The sequence below is a fragment of the Pyrus communis genome, chromosome 8, assembly GCF_041283825.1.
Source record: "Pyrus communis isolate YQ-2024b chromosome 8, ASM4128382v1, whole genome shotgun sequence".
Classification (NCBI taxonomy): domain Eukaryota; kingdom Viridiplantae; phylum Streptophyta; class Magnoliopsida; order Rosales; family Rosaceae; genus Pyrus; species Pyrus communis.
The window spans coordinates 11,777,343-11,791,738 of NC_142572.1; the positions used below are offsets into that span (position 1 = coordinate 11,777,343).

A 14,396-nucleotide genomic window follows, 5' to 3' on the forward strand; every position below is an offset into this window, starting at 1 on the left:
TAAACAGACCTTAGTTGCCACTTTGTCTAACCATGCTAAAATTCTCGCCCTACACAAAACAACTCGGGAATGCTTCTGGCTGAGAGCAGTTGCGGGCCATATTCGAAGCTATGGATTTTGTCCCTAATCGGGTTTTTACCATAGCCATAGGGTTTTTTGTGAGACTTACTTCCTTATGCAAGTTCCTACCATATTGAGACTAGCATGTTCCCAAAATCAGTTTCGACGAGTCGACTTCCTCAACCCTACATGATGCCGAATCTACTTGAGTATTTACACACTCAAGGGGGAGTGTTATAAACTTCTTATTTAAGTGTGATTGTGTAAATCCTAGATTAGATTTGATTCTAGTTATTCTACCCTATTAGGACTTGTAATCCTTGGAGGAGAAGGATTTCTTCTCTCCCTTATTACTATAAATAAAGGCACTGCATAGGGAGAATGACATATCCTCCACACAACCCTACAAACACATATCTCTCTCTATATTTTCTCTGTACTACTGGCCCCCTCTCCCTGTCAGTTAAATATAGGCCACAACGAACTTTTCAATATTGTGTGTATTCTTCTCATTCAGAGGTAGATATATTCGTATACAATCCTAATACAATAAGGAAAGAATAATTATAAAGATACACTATAAACTAGGACACCCAAATTATGGGAATCCTAATACAAAGTTAACAGTACTTCTATAAAGTTGTGCAACATTTTAAATTAAATTAGCCAAAAATTATTGAGCTAGGGTTTTGCATGGTTTACCAGCTGCGGCTGAGGAGGTGAATAGTAGTGATAAATATATGGGCGGAGACTGGAGAGGGCCAATGGGTGCCATCCAACGTAGCAGTGGCTGGCAAAAAAGGAGCGGCGCTGCCATTGAATGTCCCTGGCCGGAGGTTATATGGAGAGTTCGTACTCTGCAAAAACCACGCAAGAAGCTTTGAATTGATCTGATTACGTTCCGCTGAGCTGTTGATTCTTTTCCTGCAGTAGGACTATTGAAACCGGGCTAGACCAAATAAAATGGGCCTATGAATTCGAAGCCGGTTGATGGGCTGACTTTTTTGATAATTAAGATAATTTGTCAATAAAAAAATTAAGATAATTTGATTTTCGTTGTGGCCTATATTTAACTGACAAGGAGAGGGGGTCGGCGGCACAAAGAAAATATAGAGAGAGATATGTGTTTGTAGGGTTGTGTAGAGGGTGTGGTATTCCCCCTACGCATTGCCTTTACTTATAGTAATAAGGGAGAGAAGATATCCTTCTCCTCCAAGGAATACAAGTCCTAATAGGGAAGAATAACTAAAATCAAATCTAATCAATGATTTACACAATCACACTTAAATAAGAAGTTTATAACACTCCCCCTTGAGTGTGAAATACCTAAGTAGATTCGGCATCATGTAGAATTGAGGAAGTCGACTCGTCGGCACTGATTATGAGAACACACTATTCAAATAAGGTAGAAACTTGCATAAGGAAGTAAGTCCAATGAAACGTCTACGAGATGTCATCAAAGATTTGATCAACCCAAGGTGGGTGCTTCGTCAAAACCTTGTTAGGTAACAAAAACTTAGTGGGAAAAATACTCCTAATCGTAGGGAAAAAGAGTACATTAAGATCAAGCAAGTATACTTCAGGATGCTCCCCCTGAGTTTGACACAATAGCAAAGAGAACTAGCAATGTTACAACTCAGAAAGTTTACGCATACCAGAACAAGCTTTTGAAACGTCGTCTTCGGTAGTGATTTGGTGAAGAGGCTAGCTAGATTGTCTTGTGAACGGATTTGCATGACTTCAATCTTCTGATGTTCTTGTTGTTGATATGAGAAGAAGAACTTCGGTGCAATGTGCTTGGTGTTGTCTCTTTTGATGTAACCCTTCTTAAGCTATTTGATGCATGTTACATTGTCTTTATATATCGTCATTGGGACGTCAACGACGGGGTAAAGATTGTAGGAGCTTCGAATATGGCCTACAACTACTCTCAGCCAAAAGCATTCCCGAGTTGCTTCGTGTAGGGCGAGAATTTCAGCATGGTTAGACGAAGTGGCAATTAAGGTTTGTTTAGTTGACATCCAAGAGATTGTGGTACCTTCAACGGTAAAGACATAACCTGTTTAAGAACACACCTTGTGCGGATCAGATAAGTATCCTATGTCGACATAACCAATAAGGCGAGAATCAATTCAAGATAAAGGGTTGCAGCATCATTCAAGGATCCGTAGAGATAAAACAAGCTCAGATCCATAGTATCCTTAAGGTAATGGAAAATGTCTTTAACACCAGTTCAGTGTCTGCGTGTTGGTGCATTACTGTATCTTGCCAAAAGATTAACAACAAATGAGATATCGGGCCTAGTGTATTATGCTAAGTACACTAAAGCGTTTATCGCACTTAGATAAGGAACTTCAGGCTCCAAAATCTCTTCATCATCCTTCTTCGGACGGAAGGGATCTCGTTTTGCATCTGGCGATCGAACGACCATAAGAGTACTCGAAGGCTTCGTTTTATCCTCGTTAAAGCAGCGCATGGTGTAGTTCGATTGATGTACTAAGATTCTATCTTAACGGTGCTCTATCTCGAGACCAAGCCAATATCGAGTCTTCCCTAGATCTTTCATTTCAAATTCTGACTTCAAGTGCGCGACAGTCCTCTCAAGCTTTTCAGGAGTTCTGATGAGATTCATGTCGTCAACATAAACAGCAACTATAGAAAAATTGGAATGTGACTTCTTAATGAACACATAAGGGCATAGTTCGTTGTTCACATATCCCTGACTAGTCAAATACTCACTTAAACGGGTATACCACATTCTTTCGGATTGCTTCAAACCGTAGAATGAACGCCTCAACCGAATTGAGAGCGTGTTTCGGGGTTTGGAAATATTTGATCTAGTCAATGTAAATCCTTCGAGAACTTTCATATAAATTCCCGTATCAAGATCCCCATAGAGATACGCGGTTATAACGTCCATTAGCTGTATACTCAGTTTTTTAGAAACTACCAAACTGATAAGGTAGCAAAAAGTAATGACATCCATAACGGATGAATAAGTTTCGTCAAAGTCAATCTCGAGGCGTTGTGAGAAGCCTTGCACAGCAAGACGAGCTTTCTAACGAACAATTTCGTTCTTCTCATTACTCTTCCGAACGAAAACCCATTTGTAGCCAACGGGCTTCACATATGGAGAAGTAGGAGCTACAAGTCCAAACACCTTACGTTTCTTAAGCGCATCGAGTTCAACTTGGATTGCTTGTTTCCAATTTGACCAATCAGTTCTACGTCGATATTCATCAACGGAACGGGGTTCAATGTCATCGCTCAACATAATCTCAGTAGCTACTGCATATGCTAATGCATCGTTGACGATCATCTCATTTCTAGACCAAACATTATCCAAGATAGCATAATGGACCAAAAGCTCACGATTCTTGGGAGATGGATTCATCTTTTCAAGGACGCTTCCGTAATCTAGAATTTCCTCATAAGTTGGATAGAATGAGTAGGCGACAATCGGATTCACGGTAGGTTTTTCAGGGGACTGTGTCGTGGGCTTCCTCTTCCGACAGTGTGAATCCTTTGAATAAAGAGGTCTACCACGCTTTTGTGTAGGAGCAGATGATTGGCTAGCTGCTAATGTACGTGGATCAACCAAAGTGGCGTCCCGAGCCTCCAAGAAGGAAGTCCATCATACATTTGGTACATCAATCTTTGCAAGCACATTCGCAACTGGAATATGTGATCTTGTCACTCGCGCTAAATCAATGAAAGAATCTGGAATGCTCTTAGCTACGCTCTGAATGTCTAATATGCGCTGCACTTCAGTCTCAGACTAAACGGTGCGATGATCTAAATGAGAAAAAGTGGAAGTTGTCCATGATAATTTGTGTCGTTCTTCACGAACTTTGATGTCCGTATCTCCCTCTAACGACGGGAAGACTGTCTCATAGAAGTGACAATTCGCAAAATGAGCGGTAAACAAATCGCCTGTCAAAGGTTCTAAGTAACGAATAATTGAAGGAGAATCATATCCAACATAGATTCCTATCCTTTGCTGAGGCCTCATTTTTGTACGTAAGGGCGACGAAATTAGCAGATAAACCGTACAACAAAAAACACGCAGATATGATATGTCGGGTTCGTACCCAGTAACCAACTGAAGGAAGCTATATGGTTAGGTTGCAACAGGCCTTAGGCGGACCAACATGGCTGTGTGCAATATTGCATGGCCTCAAGCAGTGATCGGGAGCTTGGTACGTACGACTAACGATTGAGCAATCATTTGTAAGAACTTAATGAATGCCTCTGCCAAGTCATTCTGGACATGAACATGGGGTACTGGATGTTCAACTTCAACCCCAACCGACATGCAATAGTCATCAAAAGTTTTAAATGTGAATTCGCCACTATAAAATATCTAAATGGTCTGCAGGGAGGGTGAATCGGTCCACAAATGTCCCCCTAAATCCTTTGTAGAAAAATAAGAAGATTCAAATAAATCTTTTCATAAGACGGCTTAATAATAAGCTTTCCCATAGAGCAGGTTTGACATTCAATTCATTAAATCAAACCTAAACTTTGGGTTAGTAGATGCTCGTGTGATGATTTGAGGATATGGCGCATCGTTATTCATCCAAAGTGTCCCCAACGATCATGTCAAAGTGTAATTTCATGCGCGGTCTCAGAGGTGGGGCCAGACACATAGTGGCTTTCTATAGGGTGTATGGTCGTAGTATACAGACCACTCAGGATTCGCTCCATCTTCTCCAGAATATGCTTCTAGCCATATTCGTAGGAATTGATGCACAGAAATTCAACTCTGTTTTCTGTTTAGGTTTCAGCATGGTAATTATTATCTTTAATGTCCTTGAAACTCAACAATGTTCTTTCGAAACGTGGAGAATAAAGTGCCTCTTGAATGGTCAAAATAATGCCATTTGGACAACATTATACAGGCCTTTCTGTATCCTTCGATCAGGTTAGATGAACTTGAGAGGGTTGTCAGATGTGCATTCTTATGTACGAAGTTAGTGAAATAGATGCGTTCACGCAAAACGATGTGCATGGTTGCACTATCTGCCAGACAACTAACTTTTCCACTAGTCATACCCAAAATAAAATTAATTAAACTGGTCACATGCACAAAAGTTTGAAAACTTAAATCCATTCAATTAATTTTTTTGAGAAAAGTTTATGAACTTTAGGTTCATAGTACCTGCAAACAAACGCATATATGTACAGAAATAACAAGAAAATAGGCAAATAGATCTTGAACTATAGAATTTTAATTGAATTAATTATTTGAACTTCGGGACAAAGGTTAAAGTGTGGGTGAAAAATTATAAAACCCAAATTGTCTTAAAAAAAATTAGGCGATTTAATTAGGGGCCCAAAACTTGGGACCAAAGCCCATAGGTGAGCTAAAAAAAATTGGTGTTGTGGTCCAGGCCCATAACTGAGCTGAGGCAGGCATGGGCCTAGTATGCAGGCAAGCCCAGCATTATAGGAATGGGTTGCAAGTGCGAGCCCAATGACAGAGGCCTAAACGGGCTTTAATATAGGGGTTCACGGACACGGATGCACCAACGCATAGGCTGGGATTCGGTGCAACACAGTGCATGGAAACCATAACAACCTCGCGGGCTGTATTCCTTTAGGTATCGTTTGGTATGCAGACGGGACGGGACGGAACGGAATGGGACGGGACGGGACGGGACAGGACTGAACGGAACGGAGTGGGAGCAAAGATGCCCTCGGATGGAAACAAAGAGGAAGAAGAAGGAGACGGAGAGGTTATAATTTTGTGTTCCACGGATGTGGAACGAGTCGTTCCAGGGGGGTGAGGTGGAACGAAAATTCACCCAAAACTCGTCCCGTGGAACAGCTCGTTCCACCCGTTTTTGGCGCACCAAACGTGGGACGGAACGCCTTGTCCCATTCTGTTCCGTCCTGTTTGCTCCCTCGGATGGAAACAAGGAGGAAGAAGAAGGAGACGGAGAGGTTATAATTTTGTGTTCCACGGATGTGGAACGAGTCGTTCCAAGGGGGTGAGGTGGAACGAAAATTCACCCAAAACTCGTCCCGTGGAACAGCTCGTTTCACCCGTTTTTGGCGCACCAAACGTGGGACGGAACGCCTTGTCCCATTCTGTTCCGTCCCGCGTTCCACATCCGTGGAACACAAAATTATAACCTCTCCGTCTCCTTCTTCTTCCTCCTTGTTTCCATCCGAGGGCATCTTTGCTCCCGCTCCATTCCGTTCCGTCCTGTCCCGTCCCATCCTGTCCCATTCCGTTCCGTCCCGTCCCGTCTGCATACCAAACGATACCTTAGGTACCGTTTGGTACGTGGGACGGAACGGAACAGAGTGGGACAAGGCGTTCCGTCCCACGTTTGGTGCGCCTAAAACGGGTGGAACGAGTTGTTCCACGGAACGAGTTTTGGGTGAATTTTCGTTCCACCTCACCCCCCTGGAACGACTCGTTCCACATCCGTGGAACGCAAAATTATAACCTCTCCGTCTCATTCTTTTTCCTCCTTGTTTTCATCCGAGGGCATCTTTGCTCCCGCTCCGTTCCGTTCCGTTCCGTCCTGTCCCGTCCCGTCCCGTCCCGTCTGCATACCAAACGATACCTTATGGTGCGAGACACAGGAACACCATGCCCAAAATGGGTCGGTGTTGGGCTGAGAAAAGCTCCAAAGCCCAAAAAGCCTACTGCTCACCGAGAACAGGCCAAGCCCAGGTGGGCTTGGGTTTCAAACTAGACACCCCAAAGCGAGCTGGGTGAACTTTGCCGGAGAAAACGATCGGCGCCACTGCTTTAGGCGGTTGTGTCGTGGCACAAAGATCACTGCAAAAACCTGTGAGTTCATCGGTGACCATAAGGCTGAACGGAGAGTGAAAACTCTCAACGTTTTAGAAACCCTAAAAAAATTGAATCGGAATTTGAAGAAATCAATGAGATTCAAAACAAATCTCAGCCAAAATTCATTGGGGAATGATCTTCAGGTCGTCGGGACAAGGACCCAAGGTCAAGATTGGGCTGTAGACCCACCTGTGAGGGAGAAAACGCCATGGAAGGCGTCAGGTTTTTTTTTTTTGGGTTTCAGACCAGGAGCCCATGCCTTCGGCTTCATGGTCTCGTGGCTCGGCTCAGCCATAGGCTGCAGGTCTGGGGCTAATGGTTCGACGTGACGCGGCTTGGAAGCCAAAGGCTCACCGAATGGGCTTCATGGAAAACCCAAATTTTAATTAATTTTTTTCTTTTAATTCCAAATTAATTCAATGCATATTCATATAAATAATTTAATGCATGGATATATATTTGATGCAATTCATGGCAATATCAAAGTCACATATTCAATAATTATGAATATAATGCATACACAATTTATGTAGAATCTAAAATTCGAAAAACATAAAGTTGGGTCATGCGTTACGATGAATGTTCATGTTATCTGGGCTGCAAAATATCAAGATAAAAACCGTTGTTTTGAAAGAACCTGATTGCATGATGATATTGGTGAACTGGTTTGATGCAGAAAACCTCCACGTCAGATTCCTAAGCGCAGCGATAGGAGCGTGCTGATAACGTGTTTTGGCCTATATTTAACTGACAAGGAGAGGGGGGTCGGCGGTACAAGAAAATATAGAGAGGGATATGTTTGTAGGGTTGTCTAGAGGATGTGTGATTCCCCCACGCAATGCCTTTATTTATAGTAATAAGAGAGAAAAGAAATCATTGTCCTCCAAGGAATACAAGTCCTAATAGGGAAGAATAAATAGAATCAAATCTAATCTAAGATTTACACAATCACACTTAAATAAGAAGTTTAAATAAATAAATAAATAAATATATATATATATACACACACACAGTATATACTTTATTGATCACATTATTAATTAAATAATTTATGCTGTTAATTTGTTAAGGACTGATGTTATATGGATAAATCTTAGAAATTGATTTCAGAATGTTGTATCGCAACCCAACAACATAGATCAATAATAACGAACCACATGTCCTATTTTTTCAAAAAAAAATCTCACATATTGTTGATTTTCCATCTCTTCAAAACTATACTTTTGTCTTGATGTCCCTGAAATTATTGTGCTAGTTTTCAACTGGACCTATTTTTGGAAAAAGTTTATGAACAATTTTGGAAATTTGGGTGATTGTATTTGAATATGGTGACTTATCTTATGTCATGGATTTGTCATATTAATTTTCTTTAATTATTACTTGTCTTATGACATGGTGATAAATCATCACTGATCGCTTAGTTAAATTGTAAAAAATAAAAATAAAAAACCACTCTATTTGTTACCTTTTATACTACTCCTCTCACAAAACTGCTTGGCGCAATATGCTACCAACAAATTGACCATGCAAGTGAGTAAGTGGTTATTTTTTAATGAATCGGATCAAAAACAAAGGTTCCAACTTAATTCCAAAAGATTCACAAACTTTTATTTCATTTTCCAAATGTTCGAAATTTAGTTTAATCTTTAAATTCTTAGAGCACTAATCGAAATTCGGTAATTATCTCCAAATTTTAAGATACATTCCCATTTCATTTGAATGTTTGAATTCTCGAATTTTCTCAGTCAAAACTGGAATTTTGAATCCAACTTGCAACCCTAATGCAATTGAGCCTTACGTATAATTTAGAGCACGTCTCTTTGTGACTGTGAAATTGAAAGATGGGAGAAGTCACTGACCTGCCAACTGCAAATTTTGTTAGGGCTTATAGGGGAAGGACCCTTAAATTCAGTTGTCACCTTGCATCCCCATCACCAATTCAAATCTCTAATGTTTGTACATCAACATGTTTATAATTGGATAATTAGGTCTGTATAGGACTAGCACTAGTCATTATCCAAACCGAGCAAGCCTATGCGCAGCTTGATTGGCGTGACGGTGAGTGTGGGTAAAGCAAACTTCCGTGATTGAGGAGCGTAGGGCCTCGATGTCCTCAATAATCTGTCCAATAGAGGAAAGGTTAATTGAAGGGTCCCTGAGAGCTTCTACAATCTGAAGTGAATCAGTTTCAAAGATAATGTTGTGAAATCCCCTAAAAATTGCCCAAATCACCGCCTATTGAACCGCAAGAGCTTCAGCCAGAAGAGGGGGGGGAGGTATCCCTGAAATTTGCAGCCTTAACTGCTAAAAAAACCTCCAGAGTCATCCCTGACAATGAGCCCGACACCACCTAACCTACGGGATGAGATCCAAGCGCCATCGATGTTCATTTTTAGGGAACCTAGTGGGGGTGGAGTCCATTTAGGGGAATTAGTGTGGTGCGGAATTACTGTAGTTCATGAATGTATATGGGATGTAACCCCTCCAGGGATTTTACTGGATGTCCTCTTCAAGGATGTATATCTTCCATGAGTTAACTTTGTAATGACTTTTCCTAATATATAACATCTATCGTTTCCTTGAAAAAAATAAATAATATAAATAAAAAAAGCACTAGTCATTATCCATCCAAAGAGAAAAAGGAAAATAATAGTCATTCCTTGTGCCAAGCAAGGACACCCGATTTGATTGATCTGATGCATGGGTAAGACAATTGTACATGTAATTTGCAGAGGACGGTTGGGTTCACTCAATCGCACGAGAGAATGATATCTAATCACATAATGCATTTCACAATAAAACACGACTACATCAATGATAGGAAACCAATCAACGACACAAAATACACATACTACATCAATGATAAGAAATCAATCACGTGCACGCATGTGATTGATGTTAAGATTGGAGAAAGATTGAAGAAAGTAAAGAGGAAATTTCAAGAAGAATCAGAGAGAAAGAGAGCTCAAGATTGTTTGAGAGAAAGCTTGTATATTTCTTGATGATGAAGTAATCTTTACAGTTGCGTTTTATACAGAAACAAACTTACTAAATCTTGTAATGAAAGTTTGCCGCTTGGATAAGATTCTAACAACCTTGTACCTCCTATAACAACCCTTATACCTATCTTATGTACTGACAAGCGGCAACGTCTAGGCCTTTTATTCATTCTTCACTTGGATACTTTTGTCACTCTTACAATTGACCATATATATCTTCCGTAATTTGTACGGGGTCTTGGTTTTTAACAATGTTTTAGTGTAGGAATGAAAACTTGTTGGAGTATGTTTTTTTTTATATAGAATATGAATACACATTATAAGTGAACGTAATTGTAACTGTTAGATAGACGATATCTCGGCCAATCTCTACTAATTAAGGCATATATCAAACGTCTTCTCATTCTAATGCGAATTCGTAGCTTAGATGACCCTCTTGTTTAATTAGAATGACAAAAGCAAAGGTGTACGTTAGTGGCTGGTTGGTATTTGTTTGGAGTTTAAGAGTTAGATTAATGTTCTTTGGGGAGCAAATGAGCAGCAAGGATCGATGATGAGTTTGTTTGGGGGGGGGCCTATGGTGGTAGTTGGAAACCCTAAAAACTGGGTCGCTCTCTGGATACCAGTTGGGGTGTATGGAAGTCGTCAACTGTACAGAGAATGAAAACGAAACAATGTGAACCCAGAAAATGTGGGAAATGTAGGAAAAGGATTTGACAAAAATGGCGTTAATTATAATATTGCATCCTTGTCGCATGTTTTATAATGTTTTTATTGTCTTCTTCATGCATGGCATGTGACTACGTTTTCGTGTTGTAGGCTCGGCCTCAAATTTTCTGTCACAATTCAATTTCTGAAAGGGAATGTTGAAGGGAAGGCGAAACGAAGTGCTTTGAAAGAACATCATCTTGTTTAAATCGAGGATGATAGGGCAACAGCGAAATAACACGCATTTCAATTTCCTTGTCATATTTATTGTATTGACAAATTCCACCAAACAATGATAAATACGTCAAAATATTCTCATTTTTCATGATATATTTATATACACACAAATTTGAGCGATCGAAGTTAATAGAAAAATATTCTAAATTCTTAATCAATAATTTCAGGCCTCTTTATGGGGTTGGAAGAAGGAGCTTTCATCCAAATAAATGAGTTAGAGTTCTTTTGAACCGTGTAATTTTCAAAGTATGGCACAACACTCTGTAGAAAACACGAGGTGGGAGGCGTCGAAGCATGAATTGACCTAGCGACATGCACCTTGGGTAAGGTGCACTACCAAGCCACTGCCTTCCCCAATAATGCCGCTATCAAGCCAAGGCCAAATATTCCATAGCCGCCCTTGTGAACAAATCGGTATAAAAACTTCTAAAGCCTCCTCAATATTTCTAGTTAAAAGTCCAACATTTCTCTGCTTCATCAAATGGAAAATTTTGTCTACGTGAAGCTTCATGCAAGAAGGCAGTGAATTAATATTCCTTCTTTGTCACTTGCATGGACAAAAATAATAATATTCTATTATAATCCGGCATGCATGTTGATGATGAATGAAAGGTTAATTAGATGTGCGGTTAAAATTCCAAGGACCAAGAATTCTTGTGAAAATAAAACGCCCAAGGATCCCTATACATGCGGACATAATAGAAAATCTCCAAAAGTAGGCTTAAATAGTTAAACTGCCCCAAAGTTCTTAATTTCAATCACTCTAGCTACCGGATGTGAATACTAGATATGGTGAGAAGAATTTGGCCAATATTCCAAATCCAATATAACAAACATAGACTCGAATCGATGGTTAGATCAATAAGCCAAGTTTGTAATTGAAAATGAAACTCTTTGTGGAGGGGAAAATATTAACCCTCGATCATTCGCAAATTCAAATTCCAAGGTCTACGAAGATATATAAACAGTTATCACAGTCGTTTTTTTATTTATTGAATATAAGTATGAATAGTTAGAATCAATCGATATAGGAGAATTTTCATTTCTGACAAGTACGTTTAAGTAACTGGAAAATAAACAAAAAGAACTCAGGTCTCGTAAGATACCTGGTGGGTGGCGTGACATCACATAAGAAAGGGCAATAAACACAGCATCATCGAAGCCATGCTTTGCTCTATTATATGTCCTTTTGTTACTTTTTTTTTCCTTTTATTTTTCCTCATCTATCATATCGTATGATTCATATCGCCTGCAGCAGTAGCTGAAGAGTTTGTGGGGTTTGTATATATGGTTGGTGGCCTTTTACCTTTCACCATTCTGGGGCTTTTGTTCCCTCTTCTTACAGCCCAAAGACGGTTTGTGTATATATATATATACACACACACACACACACACACACGGTATATACTTTATTGATCACATTATTAATTAAATAATCTATGCTGTTAATTTGTTAAGGACTGATGTTATATGGATAACGCTTAGAAATTGATTTCAGAATGTCGTATCGCAACCCAATAACATAGATCAATAATAACGAACCACATGTCCTATTTTTTCAAAACAAATCTCACATATTGTTGATTTTCCATCTCTTCAAAACTATACTTTTGTCTTGATGCCCCTGAAATTATTGTGCTAGTTTTCAACTGGACCTATTTTTGGAAAAAGTTTATGAACAATTTTGGAAATTTGGGTGATTGTATTTGAATATGGGGACTTATCTTTATGTCATGGATTTGTCATATTAATTTTCTTTAATTATTACTTGTCTTATGACATGGTGATTAATCATCACTAATCGCTTAGTTAAATTGTAAAAAATAAAAATAAAAAAACCACTCTATTTGTTACCTTTTATACTACTCCTCTCACAAAACTGCTTGGCGCAATATGCTACCAAGAAATTGACCATGCAAGTGAGTAAGTGGTTATTTTTTAATGAATCGGATCAAAAACAAAGGTTCCAACTTAATTCCAAAAAGATTCAAAAACTTTTATTTCATTTTCCAAATGTTCGAAATTTAATTTAATCTTGAAATTCTTAGAGCACTAATCGAAATTCGGTAATTATCTCCAAATTTTAAGATACATTCCGATTTCATTTAAATGTTTGAATTCTCGAATTTTCTCAGTCAAAACTGGAATTTTGAATCCAACTTGCAACCCTAATGCAATTGAGCCTTACGTATAATTTATAGCACGTCTCTTTGTGACCGTGAAATTGAAAGATGGGAGAAGTCACTGACCTGCCAACTGCAAATTTTGTTAGGGCTTATGGGAGAAGGACCCTTAAATTCAGTTGTCACCTTGCATCCCCATCACCAATTCAAATCTCTAATGTTTGTACATCAACATGTTTATAATTGGATAATTAGGTCTGTATAGGACTAGCACTAGTCATTATCCAAACCGAGCAAGCCTATGCGCAGCTTGATTGGCGTGACGGTGAGTGTGGGTAAAGCAAACTTCAGTGATTGAGGAGCGGAGGGCCTCGATGTCCTCAATAATCTGTCCAATAGAGGAAAGGTTAATTGAAGGGTCCCTGAGAGCTTCTACAATCTGAAGTGAATCAGTTTCAAAGATAATGTTGTGAAATCCCCTAAAAATTGCCCAAATCACCGCCGATTGAACCGCAAGAGCTTCAGCCAGAAGAGGGGAGGAGGTATCCCTGAAATTTGCAGCCTTAACTGCTAAAAAACCTCCAGAGTCATCCCTGACAATGAGCCCGACACCACCTAACCTACGGGATGAGATCCAAGCGCCATCGATGTTCATTTTTAGGGAACCTAGTGGGGGTGGAGTCCATTTAGGGGAATTGGTGTGGTGCGGAATTACTGTAGTTCATGAATGTATTTGGGATGTAACCCCTCCAGGGATTTTACTGGATGTCCTCTTCAAGGATGTATCTCTTTCATGAGTTAACTTTGTAATGACTTTTCCTAATATATAACATCTATCGTTTCCTTAAAAAAAATAAATAATAGGGATCCTTTAGCTGCAGTCCCTAGTCCCTAACACTATTTGACTAAAACCTTAATGGTATTCAAAGTTTGATCAAAGTCCCCTGACTTTGTACACCTCAGTATATTATTATTAATATTAATATTTTTATAGTTTTGACATTAATTGTTTGATATTTTATGAGATTTATAATCCTACAAATTTAAAATATCTCATTATAATACTATTAGAAACGGCTACAATAAAAAAATTCAAACATTTTGATTGAATAAATGGATAAAAACTATGTAACAATAATAAATAATAAATGGCAAAAGAATGTATCCATAGTGTTAAAAAAATTGGTACATTTCACAGATAACAAAGTGGTACATTAATAAAGAAGAATGGGTACATTATAAATAAATTAGGGTACAAATAAAAGATTAAAAAATTATGAGTACAAATGAAATTTTTAAAAATATGGGCGCAAAAAGAAATTAATACATGGGTACAAATTAAAACTAAAAAGTGGGTGCAAACTAAAAATATAAATATATGATAAAAAATTTAGCCATAAGACATAAATATACTATATGTAATTTTTCTATCATTGATTAATTATACAATGTCACGTG

At 38.9% G+C, this 14,396-nt stretch overlaps 1 protein-coding gene across 1 annotated transcript; it reads right to left on the reverse strand.

The window, feature by feature from the left end:
• Nucleotides 1-13,218: 13,218 nt before the first annotated feature.
• Nucleotides 13,219-13,593, reverse strand: LOC137717073 (uncharacterized). Its single transcript, XM_068456387.2, has one exon. The coding sequence runs from the start codon at nucleotides 13,591-13,593 to the stop codon at nucleotides 13,219-13,221; it is 375 nt and encodes a 124-aa protein (XP_068312488.2).
• Between the last annotated feature and the right edge of the window lie 803 nt (nucleotides 13,594-14,396).

Excerpts from the sequence above, each read along its gene's own strand:
- LOC137717073 (XM_068456387.2), bottom strand. The coding sequence starts at position 13,593 with ATGAACATCGATGGCGCTTGGATCTCATCCCGTAGGTTAGGTGGTGTC.